A 14,349-nucleotide genomic window follows, 5' to 3' on the forward strand; every position below is an offset into this window, starting at 1 on the left:
ATCATGAAAGTGTATTTAATACTGGATAGAATTAAACCCAAAACAAAATCTATAACACATCGCACACTTTTGGAATGAATGGTTCGAAGTTCTATCAGGGCAAGCCAGGGTTCTAACATTCAAGCAAGGTTTTGCTGTCTTTGTACAAAGGCTTGTGCAGTTCTGCAAGCAGTTGCTTAAATAATACATATCAGTTATTGATAACCTGAACCAAGCATTGAATGTGAAGGGTCCCGACCCAAAATGTCACCTATCCATGTTCTCCCGAGATGCTGCCTGACCCGCTGAGTTACTTCAACACAGTGTCTTCCAAGCATGTATGGGTTGTGTTGTGTTGTGTTGATGAAATGGACAAACAGCAATGCTTAGAGAAAGTGCAAAGTGTACTCATGGTGCAAAAATCTACAAGTTCTTTTAAGGACAGTTTTCTGCAAATGCACAAAATGTGAGACTTCAGTTTCTTCTGCACAGGTAACATGGAGTCATGTTACAAAATGCGTAGCAAAATTATTTTTAAAATACACAACTACCTAAAAAAAATCGTCTTAAATTACCTCAAGGATTGTTTTGTAATTATTGATGGGTACTTGCGGGATATATTACAGCAGAGCAGATGTGAACAGAACTGTGACATTCTTTTCCCAAGAAAGAATGGACATGACTGAGCAGTTAGCAGAGCTGGAGGTGAAATGGGTGAAGGGAGCTCTTGATTCATAACAGGTAGTGAGTGCTTTGGCAGCAGAAGTGTAACACTGGATTAACTGCAAAAATTATAACATGTTATAAAATTATAACAGACGTTTCAAATAAAGGGGAGGCCATTTAAAACTGAGGTGAGAAGAAACTTTTTCACCCAGAGAGTTGTGAATTTGTGGAATTCTCTGCCACAGACGGCAGTGGAGGCTAATTCACTAGATGAATTTAAGAGAGTTAGATAGAGCTCTAGGACCTAGTGGAATCAAGGGATATGGGGATGAGGCAGGCACGGGATACTGATTGTGGATGATCAGCCATGATCACAATGAATGGTGGTGCTGGCTTGAAGGGCCAGATGGCCTCCTCCTGCACCTATTTTCTATGTTTCTATGTTAATACTAATAATTGGTATTTGAAATTTGCAACCTTCGAAGACTTGGGCTTTGTTTCAGAAAAACATTTGTGTGCCTTGAGAAGTCAGAAGATTGCATAGAGAACCAATCGCTATCACTGACCCATGAGACCGTATTTGTCTCAATGTTTATAGAATAATAAACTAATGGGCTCCAATAACAGGACTCTTAGGAGCCAGCTTCATTTCCACATGTGACGGTAAAATACATTTTGTCCTATCATTCGTCAGAGCATGGTGAATCTGGAATTCATTGCTACAGATGGCTTTGGAGGCTAAGTCAATGCATATTTTTAAGGTAGAGATTGATAGATTTTGATTGGGATGGGTGCCAGGGTTTATGGAGAGAAGGCAGGGGAATGGGGTTGAGAGGGAAAGAAAAACCAGTCATGATTGAATGGCGGAGTAGACCAGATGGGCCAAATGACCTAATTCTCCTCCAACATCTTATATATGAACATAATCTTGCTGTAAAATAAATCTTAGAGCTAACAGCAAAATAAAGTAACCAATGTTTAACTAAATCCATGGTTTCCCCAAAATACAGAACACCCTTCACTGTGTAAATATTATAATTTCCATATCACAGTCAACCTTCTAATTGACAGAAACATCAAAAAGAACATTGGTCCATCAACAAGCAAAATAGTGTTTAGCCCTGCATGCATTCCTGGCAGTGAATGATTTTTGTTTTAAATTTGAAGAACAATTGTAATGTGGGATCTGTTTTATTTCTTAATTGAACTATGGGGAGTCATTACATTCAAGCTCAATGTAGCAGCTGTAAATAAGTTTATAAGTAGAAGCTGTAAATAAGTTCATAAGTGATAGGAGCAGAATTAGTCTGCTCTGCCATTCAATCATGATTCCTGCAAAGAAATGCCGGCCTTGTTGAATATAAAATCAAGATTTGTAATTATAGTCTGCAAAATGTTTCTATGGAGGTAGATGTTGATTGACTCAAGTTTGCCATTGAAAGAAACATTTAAGACATAAATGTTGATTGCATTTGCTTAAGTTCTTTTTCAATAATACATTAAAATACAATAAACTAGAGACTGCAGTCTGAAATAAAAACAGAAAGTGGTGGAAGTCAAGAAGTGGAGATAGGAAACATAGTAGACTCTTCAGGTTGATGACCTTTCATCAGAATCAGATCCTTTATTACTGCTTTTCCTGCTGCCTTCTCGCTCCCGTACAATTAGTCTGAAGAACTGTTCTTAACCCAAAACTTCACCTATCCATGTTCTCCTGAGATGCTGGCTAACCTGCTGATTTACTCCAGCATTTTGTGTAATAGTTGTACAGAATTTTTAGCTGTAGATGGGGAAAGTGACTTTTGTTTGCTTTTTGAACAATAATTAGCTCCTAATTGTAGGATAATTGAATGTAAATAAAATGCAGACTAGTTCAGCTATCACAAGCAGAAAGTAGGCCACACCAAGCTGTAGATGCACTAGAGCATGACTGTTATTTTCAATATTTCCATCTTTGTAGACGTTGATTTACTTTGGAATACTTAATTAGCTCAAAACCAAACTGCTAATAATTCCTTCATTTAGAAAAGAATGGTACAAGATGCAGTGGCTTCAGAAAAGGGGACGAGGGAAATCAGAGGAAAGATATTGTCCTGTAGCAAAGAGAATGTCTTTGTAGGAAGGCAAGGACAGAATCCATATGTTTAGAATTGGAAATCAAAAAGATAATGATTGTGCTATTATGACCCCAAGTGTTCAGGATAGTTCAGAGGAGCTTCCTTCACCAATATGGTTCTTAACTCAGCCTATAGGCATTACCAGATATGATGCTGAGAAATAAACTAGGTATCTAGGGGGGAACACCCTTCTTTATCAGTCTGAAGAAGGGTCTCGACCCGAAACGTCACCCACTCCTTCTCTCCCGAGATGCTGCCTGACCTGCTGAGTTACTCCAGCATTTTGTGAATAAATGTGATCATTACATCATCAGCTTGTTGGAAATAGAGAATGGTAATAATATATTCCTTTATTCGTCCCACACTGGGGAAATTTACAGTGTTACAGCAGCAACGTGGATAGCAAGAGATCAATCATTATAAATAAAAGTAAAGACAAGGATACATTGTCATCAGTTTTCTGTGTGTTCTTAACTGTCACTGTTGACTCGCCTGCTGTTGACTCGTCTGCTGGGAGCAGTGCTGGTTGTGCAGTCTCACAGCAGCGGGAAGGAAGGACCTCCTATATCTCTCCCTCACGCACGGGGTGAAGGAGTCTGTCACTGAAGGAGCTACTCAGTGCAGTGACAGTGTCCTGCATGGGTTGGGAGTCGTTGTCCAGCAGCGATGTTAGCTTTGCCATCATCCTCCTCTCTCCCACCACCTGCACTGAGTCGAGGGGGCAACCCAGGACCGAGCTGGCCTTCCTGACCAGCTTGTCGAGTCTCTTCCCTTCCACCGCTGAGATGCTGATGCTCCAGCAGACCACTCCATAGAAAATGGCCGATGCAACCACCGTGTTGTAGAAGGTCCTTAGGAGTGCCCCCTGCACTCCAAAGGACCTGAGTCTCCTTAGCAGATAAAGTCTGCTCTGGCCCTTTCTGTATAGTGCATCGGTATTTTCAGTCCAGTCCAGTTTATTGTTGAGGTAGACACCCAGGTACTTATCCACCCTCTCGATGTCCATTCCCTGGATGTTCACCAGTGTCGGGGGGACCTGGCTGCACCTGCGGAAATCTACCACCATCTCCCTGGTTTTCCCCGCGTTGATCCGGAGGCAGTTCCGCTGGCACCAGTCCTCAAACTCCTTGATCAGTTTTCTGTACGCCCTGTCCTCGTCGCCCGTGATGAGGCCGACGATGGCAGAGTCGTCAGAGAACTTCTGTAGATAGGAGTGTGCAGAGCTGTGCCTGAAGTCCGCAGTGTACAGGGTGAACAAGAATGGAGAAGTCAATGTTCATACCGCTGAGGTGTAAGTTGCCCAAGCGAAATATGAGATGTTGTTCCTCCAATTTGCGCTGGGCCTCACTCTGACAATGGAGGAGGCCCAGGACAGAAAGGTCAGTGTGGGAATGGGAGGGGGAGTTAAAGTGTTAAGATTGCTTCTACCTATTCTTGTTTACATCTTAAATGGAGAATATTGTTTCCACTTTAGTCATAGCTGATGGGAAAATAGTGCATTTACTCACAGTGGGTCATTTGCTTGGAACTCTTTCAGTTTCCTCTGTTGCATTAGATTTTTAAAAACAATTCTCCAAACCCCTTTTTGTTCAATAAGGTCTGATGTATTTGACTAGCAAAGTGGCCTACAAGTGCACTTTACCAGACATAGGCTGAACTTCAATTTTACAGTACAGGAAGTAACTGCAGATGCCAAAAACTTCACCCATTCCTTCTCTCCAGAGATGCTGCATGTCCTGCTGAGTTACTCCAGCATTTTGTGCCTAACTTCAATATTACATTTACATGAGGGAACAGGAATCCTGGCTTCTCATTTGCATTTTACAAGATAAACACTGATTACATCCAAACAAGCTTTCCCAAAACAACTCAAAAACAATAATTCAAAAGTCTTTAACATATTGAAAATGCATTGTTGTTCGGAAAAACTCAAGATTATTCACCAATTATTCTAATCTATCACCCGGAATATCAATTTCAAATTCCCAGTTCAAATATACACTAATCAGCAATTCCCCCAAATGCCAAAGTCTTTCTGAAATGTTGGCATCTCATATCTGGGATTGACATTCACATCTCTAACATTTTAATCTGACCAGTGTGGATCTGGGTCTTTCTTTGAAATCAATTCTACAGGAAAGAAATAGAAAAATAAAATAAACTACACTTAAGACCAAACAAAACTTGCACCTCTCCTCTGTAGAACCTTCAAAGTAGCTAAACAAGAACTAAGAATAAACAGTTATTTTCACAGTGAAAATCTATCACGCAAAGTCATAAGAATAAAAGGTGAATGGGTTGGAGGATTCCCCCTCCCCTCCCCCTCCCCACCCCCCACCTTATGCTATTTGCTAAAACTCACAGACTATTCACACACTTTAAACACAATTTAATTTACATTTACGGGCAGCGGTAGAGTTGCTGCCTCACAGCGGGTTCGATCCAGACTCCGGGTGCTGTCTGTACGGAGTTTGTACGTTCTCCCCATGATCGCGTGGGTTTCTCTGAGATCTTCGGTTTCCTCCCACACTCCAAAGAAGTACAGGTTTGTAGGTTAATTGGCTTGGTATTTTTTTTTTTAATTGTCCCTTGTGGGTGTAGGGTAGTGTTAATGTGCGGGGGTCGGTGTGGACCCGATGGGCTGAAGGGCCTGTTTCCGTGATGGATCTCTAAACTAAAACTAAAACTAAAACTAAATTCAACAATCCAAAAAGAGCAACCGAATCTTGTATGCCCCAAGGAACTTATTCATACCCTTAAGACTTTGATCCACGAGAATGCTGGATGACATTGTACATGCAAAGACATGCATTTAAAAATCTCCACATCAACCCAGACTCCAGTAGCTTCCAATTCCCTTTAGCATTTAAACATCCTGAACCTTTCCCTTGTTGCTGTCAGAGTGCCCCACATTCTCCTGTACAGTTTCTTCTGTTCCTTGTCCTCTGTGCGGGCTTTTCTACTGCTATTTTCCAGTCAGTTCTTAGCCATGGCTGCGATTATAATTTGTCCTTTTTCACATTTACCATTTCCTTGTTCCTGCCACCAAGATTTTTGTGCAGTGAGAGATGTTTCCAAGTTGTATCCTTTCTCGATTATTATTAATTTTTAAAAAAAATTGTGATTCATTATTGCTTTTACGACGGATCTTTTGAATGAACGTTTGATGTCAGTGCACTTCTTATCAGTGACTTTCATCAGTATGTTAAGTGCCCTGCCAATATGTGGTATTATGGTATACCACCTTTTACCAACACAAGCTGCTCTATGTCATATTTCACTACGCCAGTACCTGTTGTCTTACATATCACTACTACAGTTGCTGGTGGTGTATGTCACCGCATTTGTCATAATATCATAACCCTCCACCGATCTTGGCCAGCAAAGTCACCACGTGCTATTTCTCTCCAATTATAGTACCACAAATTATGGTTGTCTGACAATAATATGGGATCTACTCCACTAAATATGGGTGGTTAAAAATAAACTTATTGGGCCGATCAGGAGCCATATTGCAGACGATTATCTTGCTCAGTGCCAATTGTCGGAGAGACTCATAAATTCATAAGTTTGTAAATTCATAAGGCATAGGAGTAGAATTGGGCCATTTGGCCCATCGAGTCTACTCCACCATGGCTGATCTATCTTTCCTCAACACCATTCTCCTGCCTTCTCCCCTTGATCTTTGACACCCTTACTGATCAAGAACCTGTCCATCTGCGTTTTAAAAATATCCAAAGACTTGCCCCCACAACCGCCTGAGTTCACGTAAACCTCTGCTGAACCCTCTCCAACGGCAACCCCCTCTCCAATGGCAGCCCCCTCTACAACAGCAGCCCCCTCTCCAACGGCAGCCCCCTCTCCAATGGCAGCCCCCTCTCCAATGGCAGCCCCCTGTCCAATGGCAGCCCCCTCTCCAATGGCAGCCCCCTGTCCAATGGCAGCCCCCTGTCCAATGGCAGCCCCCTGTCCAATGGCAGCCCCCACAACAACGGCAGCTCCCTTTCCAATGGCAGCCCCCTCTCCAATGGCAGCCCCCTCTCCAATGGCAGCCCCCTCTCCAATGGCAGCCCCCTCTCCAATGGTCGCATATTCCTCAGATATGGGGCCCAAAATAGCTCACAATACTCCAAATGCGGTCTGACCAGTGTGTTATAAACCCTCAGCATTACTTCTCTGCTTTTACATTGTGGTCCTCTCAAAAAGAATGCTGACATTGTACTTGCCTTCCCTACTAGCAATTTTAATCTGCAAATTAACTGTTTGGGAATCCTACACCGGCACTCTCCCAAGTTCCTTTGCATCTCCGATTTCTGAATCCTCTCTCCATTTAGAAATAGTCTATGCCTTTACTCCTGTTACCAGAGTGCATGACTGCACACTTTGCCACGCAGTATTCCTTCTGCCACTTCGTTGGCCACTCTCCCAATCTGTTCAAGTCCTTCTGCAGACTCCCTGCTTCCTCTACCTGCCCCTCCAACTATCTTTGCATCATCTGCAAACTTGGCCACAAAGCCATCAACTCCGTCATCCAAATCATTAATATACCATGTGAAAAGTAGCGGACTCGACACCGACTGCTGGGGAACACCATTAGTCACCGGCAGCCAATCATAAAAAAGCCTCCTTTATTCCCACTCTTTGTCTTCTGCCATTCAGCCAATCTTCTATCCATACTGGCATCTTCCCTCTAATACCATAGGTTCTCATCTTATTCAGCAGCCTCGCGTGCTTCACTTTATCAAAGGCATCATGAAAATCTAACTAAATAACATCCACTGACTCTCCTCTGTCTATCCTGCTATTTACTTCCTCAATTAATTCCAACTGATTTGTCAGGCAAGATCTCTTCTTCTCAAAAACATACTGACTTTGGCTTACTTTATCATGTATTTCTAAGTACTTGGAAACCTCATCCTTTAGACTGGACTCAAGAATTTTACCAACCACTGAAGTCAAGCTAACCGGCCTGTACTTTCCCCCCTTTTGCCTCACTCCCTTCTTGAACAGTGGAGTGACATTTGTAATATTCCTGTCCTCTAGCTCCACTCCTGACTCTGGTGATTCTTAAAAGATCATTATTAATGCCTCTACAATCTCTAAAGTCACCTCTTCCAGAACCCTGCAGTGTCTAGTCCATCTGGTCCAGGTGACTTATCCACCTTCAGACCTTTTAGCTTCTCAAGCACCTACTCCTTAGTGATAGCCTCTCCACCAGCTTCCACCCCCTGACTCTCTTGAATTTTTGGCACGTTGCTGGTGTCTTCCACTTTGAAGACTGATGCAGAAAATGTATTCAGTTCATCCGCTATTTCTTTATTCCCCATTACTACTTCTCCAACATCATTTTCCAGTGGTCCAATCTCCACTCTTGCTTCTATTTCACTCTTTATATAGCTGAAGCAACTTTTGGTATCCTCTTTTATATTATTGGCGAGCTTACCTTCGAATTTCATCTTTTGTCCCCTTATTGCCTTTGCAGTTGCCATCTGTTGATTTTAAAAAGCTTCCCACTAATCATTGCAATATTATATGTCTTCCCTTTAAGTTTATGCTGTCGTTGACTTGTGTCAGCCTTAATCAGGCTTTCACGAGGGGCCAAGTCGGCCTGTTAATTAAGGCTCAGATCGGGACATATACAAGGATAATCTCATGGAGTAGTGGTGAGTTGCTTGAACAAGTCGATGTATTCGGGGCCGAGCAGTATATACTGGGAGGCGTTCTGAGACGACTCAACGTGCTTCACTGACTCACCTTACTCACAGCATCTTATATCATTTGTGATACAATGGTTACATTCGCATTTTACATTTTTTTAATAATTCACCAGTAATCAACTTTCTTTGTCGTCTGTGATCTTGTTTCATCTTTGCTGGGGTTGCCTCTAACCTTCTGACAGCTGAGAATTTTCTTCCTGTTGTTTAGAAAACCTTTCTCTCCTTTTCCCTGTTAGTGTGTGATATAAAATGACACCTCATCTCTCATGATCAGTCTTATTGCCCTCAGCCTGGTCTACAACATCCTATGTTTATCTTTACTCCAGTTAGCTATAACTTGCAATCCAAACACTTTCTAAAAGTTTATTGCTTCTCTTAACATGACCTTTGAGTTACCTTTACCATGTTGGCTTCTTTTCCCATCATGGTTCTCCAATATGTAAACTATTAGGTTAACCATTTAACAAACCTGCCAAATCTTCTTACAATTTCCAGAAATTCTAATATCAATATTAGTTAGGAAAAAGTATATGTTATGTACCCTATAGCAAAAAAGTTGGTGATAATAAACTGTGTAAAAATGATTAGCAAGATGTGTTGTACTTGGAGTGGATACATTGCCTAGGCAGATTAACTGTATTCCTGGTGGCGATGGAAAGTAGGGGTAATGGAAGAGCTTGGAAAATCTTCCAATCTTTTCTTGATACAGGTTAGATTCAGAGGATTGGGAATAGCAATGGTAAAGCTTTGTTTAATTAAGGGTACAAGGACATTGCTTGTAACTATAAGCCGGTCAGCCGAAAACTGATAGTGAGTAAGAATTAAAAAATAATAATCAGGCAAATTGGAGAGTCTGAGCAAATTATGGAGAACAATCACAGATTTGTTTGAGGCTGGCTGTGTTGGACTAACCAAATTGATTTTTTTAATGAAATAAAAGGCAAGGTAGATGCTGAGGGAATGTTTCCTCTTCTGGGAGAATCTGGAACCATCTGAATTGGGGATTACTAGTTTGACATGAGGAGGAATTCTCATGCATAATCTTGAATCTTTTTTATGCTCTACTCCAGAAAACAAGAAGGCTGGTTAGTCCTTCACCGTTAGAAGGTGAAGGGTTATGGGGAGCAGCTAACAAAGTGGAGTTGATGTCATGATCTCATTGAGTGGCGGAACAGGCTCAATGTGCCGTATGCTTGATTCTGCATCTTCTTTATCCTTTTCTGCACCTTCTTCTTCTTCTCTTATTCCTTACACCAAAAGAGGTTGAGAAGGGCTTAGTCGGGGATGCACGTGATTATGTGGGAACGAAAACTCCAGATGCTGCTTTAAATCGAAGGTAGACACAAAATGCTGGAGTAACTCAGCGGGTCAGGCAGCATCTATGGAGAGAAAGAATGGGTGACGTTTCTGGTCGAGACCCCTCTTCAGCTAAACTCTCGTCGAAGAGAGGAGGAGAACTTCTTCAAAGTAGACATACCTTGAGGAGAATTTGAAGGGTCTCGACCCGAAATGTCACCCATTCCTTCTCTCCAGAGATGCTGCCTGACCCGCTGAGTTACTCCAGCATTTTGTGTCTAGGCACTTGATTATGACAGTTTTAGATAAAGCAAATAAAATCTGAAACATCATCTATCCATGTTCTCCTGTTCTCCAGAGATGTTGCCTGCCCCGCTGTGTCGCTGCAGCATTTTGTGTCCTTTCAGGATCAAGTGTGTTTTCTGGGGCTGTGAGACAATGGCATTAAATGCTCACCTGTGCGTCACGGTAGGGAAGGAATGCAAAAGGATGGACTTTCTTGTGGAACACTTGGTAAATGATCTGGTCGAGGATAATGGTGGCATCCTGCATCAGTCATTCAAAAGGAAATTTAATAACTCATTGATAGAAATATGGAGTTTGTGAAGAAATGGGGTTCATTATACAGGTACTCCCCAGGTTACGATGGTTCGACTTGCGATAGTTCGACTTTGCGATGGTGCAAACGGCAGCGACACGTAGCGAGCCGCCGCTCGTTTCCGGGCACGTGATCGCAGGTTTTCAGTGCATTTCGACATACAATATTTTCCGTTTCCAATTGGTTTCTCGGAACGGAACCCCATTGTAAGCTGAGGAATACCTGTTTCTCTAGAGTCAGCAGGGACGATGGGCTAAATGACCTTCTAGTTTGTAATATCTTTAAGGCTCAAATGAAGAGCTGCTCAATTTGCTGCTCTTTTGGTTTTGGTTTATTATTGTCGTGTGTAATCGATGGAGTGAAACATTTTGTGTTATATGAAGGACGGCACGGTGGCTCGGCACTAGAATTGCTGTCTTGCAACGCCAGAGATCTGGGTTTGATCCTGACTATAGATGCTGTCTGTACAGTTTGTACTTTTTCCTGTGATCTGGATTGGGTTTTCTCCAGGTGCTCCAGTTTCCTCCCACTCCAAAGATGTGCAGGTTTGTAGGTTAATTGGCTTCTGTATGTTGTCCCTAGTGTTAAGGATAGAGCTACTGTATGTATCCATGCTGTAACTTTAAAACAAAAACTGAAAACTAAAACTCTCAAATTTCTCTATGCTGTTATTTGGGAGTCGGGGCTAGTCTTATGAAACATCCATTCACTTACACCCTTATTTGATGATGGCAACACCACTGTTGTTGGCCAAGTCATGGGCAGGTCGTGCCCTCTTCCTCTTGCTACCAATAGGCAAGTGGTAGACAAGCCGGGAGTCCTACACCTCAAGGTTGTTAACAGCTATTTTTGTAGAAACATCGTTCTTAAACCAACCTGCACAACCCTAGTCCTAGCTTAGTAATGGAACAATACAGACCCTCTTGCATCACTGTAGACTTATTTCTAACCATGTTTTTGCATTAATGTCTTATTTTGTATAGTGTTTTTCCTCTGCCTTGAATAATTAATGTTTAATTATATGTTCCGTGCATAGTCTTAATCTATGTGCCTGCAATGGTGCTCCAAGCAAGTTTTACATTGTACCTGTACCCCACCGTACTTGGACATATGACAATATACCTTATTTGACTGGTTTAAACCAAAGATAGACACAAAAAACTGGAGTAACTCAGCGGGTCAGGTAACATCTCTGGAGAAAAGGAATAGGTGACGTTTCGGGCCAAGACCCTTCTTCAGACCGAAGGGTTTTGACCCAAAACGTCACCCATTCCTTTTCTCCAGAGATGCTGCCTGACTCGCTGAGTTACTCAAGTTTTTTTGTGTCTATACTTGATCTGACGTGGTTGTAGACCATTTAAACAATAAAAGGGTGGTGTTCTTTGCTATTTATGGATGTGGCAGAAGTTCATGACGATTACAGGATTTTGTCAACGGCATCCTGTTTTCTCTACCCTTTCCCTGAAATATGTTAATTGGAAAACCTCGAACACCGTTGCTCATCTTGTACCTATGGAAAGCAGGTCGCTTCCTCTTCAGAGATGTAGAGATCTACACAGTCATACAGGAAACAAGCCCTTTGGCCTAACTTTCCAATGCTGACCAAGATGCACCTGTCTACATTAATCCCATTTGCTCGCATTTGGCAATATCCCTCTAAGCCTCTCCTTCCATGTACCTGTCCAAATGCCTTTTAAATGGTGTTAGAGTACAAAAAAAGTTGTCATTGTTTTAAGAGGGGGCATAATTTAACTTTTATATCCAACTCTACACAATACAGTGTGTAGGAAAGAACTGCAGATGCTGGTTTAAATCAAAGGTAGATCGCAAAATGCTGGAATAACTCAGCGGGACAGGCAGCATCTCTAGAGATAAAGAATGGGTGGGGTTTCGGGTCGAGACCCTTCTTCAGTCTGAAGAAGGGTCTCAACCCGAAACGTCACCCATTCCTTCTCTCCAGAGATGCTGCCTGTCCTGCTGAGTTACTCCAGCATTTTGTGATCTGCACAATACAGGCCTTATTAACATGTGTGGTCTTCCTGATCGAACTTGCACATTATAACACTATTAGTACTCAGTTTTAGATTAAGAACATTGCAAAATGCTGTATGACCAATGAGATACTCTTTGAAGCAGTTTGCAAGATATGATCATCTATTTGAGCACAACATATTTTTCACATAGAGCAATGTGGTAATGAGCAGATAATCTGTGCTTGGAGACAAATACCAACTAGGAAATAGTATGGTATAGATCCTGTGCAAAGAAATAAAGGAGATAATGTAAGAACAACTCACGTGCATCATTCTATATAACCTATCTCTAATCAGTTGACTATTTTATCGTGGGTATATAACAGGTTCTTAAGAAACCCAAAATAAAGGTGATTCGACAGCTGTCTTAAAATCTGTGAAATATGTTTGGTACTAAATGTGATTGTGGGCATATTCGCAAGATATCTTGTATTAGATAAGTACATGTTCATGGAAACCTCGCACTTGCATTTTTTTTAAAGCTTGATGTTACTTAGATTTTTAAAAAATAAAATGTTTTCTAGAAAGTCTAAAGTTTTGATACTAACAGACATTCTTACTTATTAAGTGCCTATAACAGCTTTGTTGTAATTAATTTGATTTTTTTAACAGAAAATTCCACTTTTAACTCAAGCAGTGAGGCAGAGCGGAAATCGCAACACTATTACCTGTCCTGCTTGAATGAGCAAAGGATTGAAGAGCTGGGAGCACAACCTCTGATTGACCTTATTAACAAGGTAGGTTTTGTTCAGGAATATGTTAGACAGGCACATGGCAGTGCGAGGAACAGAGGAACAGAGGAAGATGGATCATAGTCAGACCGATGAGATCAGTTTAACTTGGCATCATGTTCAGCACAAACATTGTGGGCCGAATGGCCTGTTCCTGTGCTGCACTCTTCTGTGTCCTATTAGAAAGATTGGTAAGGCATTGTTTATCCCATAAAATATTTAATCTATCAACTTAAATGTTTAAATAAACCTTTTGAAAGCTTTGATTCACTTTGATATTGCTTGAAGATGGTACAAACATCCATAAATGATAGTTTTGAAATATGAAGCATGGTTTGTTATTAATAATTTAATGCCGACAAATTTCACAGGTTTCAGTATTGTTTCACTGATAGAATTTGGATATGAACCTTATTGAAATATTAATTTCAAATTTAGATGACATCATTAAAATATAAAAGCTATTGGGCGGCATGGTAGCGCAGCGTTTGGGTTGTTGCCTTACAGCGCCAGAGACCCGGGTGTAATCCTGACTACGGGTGCTGTCTGTACGGAGTTTGTACGTTCCCCCCATCGCCTGCGTGGGTTTTCCCGGTTTCCTCGCACATTCCAAAGACATACAGGTTTGTAGGTTAATTTGCTTTGGTTAAATTGTATATTGTCCCTAGTGTGTGTTGGATATCGCTGGTCGGCGCGGAATAGGTGGGCCGAGGGGCCTGTTTCCTCACTGTATCTCTAAAGTAAACTATCAGGGAGCTACACGCTGAGCACCTACAAAAAGACAAATGGGTTGGGTTATTTTACCCATTCAGACAATTGCCAATGTTAATGAGATACCACAGGAGAATAATTTTCTTGTAGATGCACTCAGTATATATTTGTAGCAGAGAGTTTTAAAATGTTTATCTCATTGAGCTTTGCATGCAGTTATGCTTGGTTGCTTAGGGTTGACCTGGGTCATGAATATGTGTTCTGTAAGGGCAGAATGATGTAGGCTGTTTCCTTGCAAAGAATAGTGGATTTGTTGAAGAGGTTCAGGCAGCATTGGTGGAGGGAAATGAACAATCGAACTTACAAATCGAGACACTCCCCAATGCTGAGGAAGCATATCAATCCTATGTGTTGACCGTCCATTTCCCTCCACATATGCTGCCTGACCCGCCGAGTTCCTCCAGCAGGTTTTATGTTTTGCTCCAGATTCTAACATCTGCA

General features: G+C 41.6%; 1 protein-coding gene across 5 annotated transcripts in view; it reads left to right on the plus strand.

The window, feature by feature from the left end:
* ece2b (endothelin converting enzyme 2b) overlaps window positions 1-14,349 on the plus strand; it is a 183,454-nt gene that overhangs the window by 106,810 nt on the left and 62,295 nt on the right. For all 5 annotated transcript variants that reach the window (XM_078410191.1, XM_078410193.1, XM_078410190.1 and 2 more), the window contains one exon: window positions 13,019-13,143. In XM_078410191.1, coding sequence (XP_078266317.1) covers window positions 13,019-13,143 — 125 coding nt within the window. The remainder of the gene's footprint in view (window positions 1-13,018; window positions 13,144-14,349) is intronic.

The sequence above is a fragment of the Rhinoraja longicauda genome, chromosome 13, assembly GCF_053455715.1.
Source record: "Rhinoraja longicauda isolate Sanriku21f chromosome 13, sRhiLon1.1, whole genome shotgun sequence".
In the NCBI taxonomy this organism is placed as follows: Eukaryota; Metazoa; Chordata; class Chondrichthyes; order Rajiformes; family Arhynchobatidae; genus Rhinoraja; species Rhinoraja longicauda.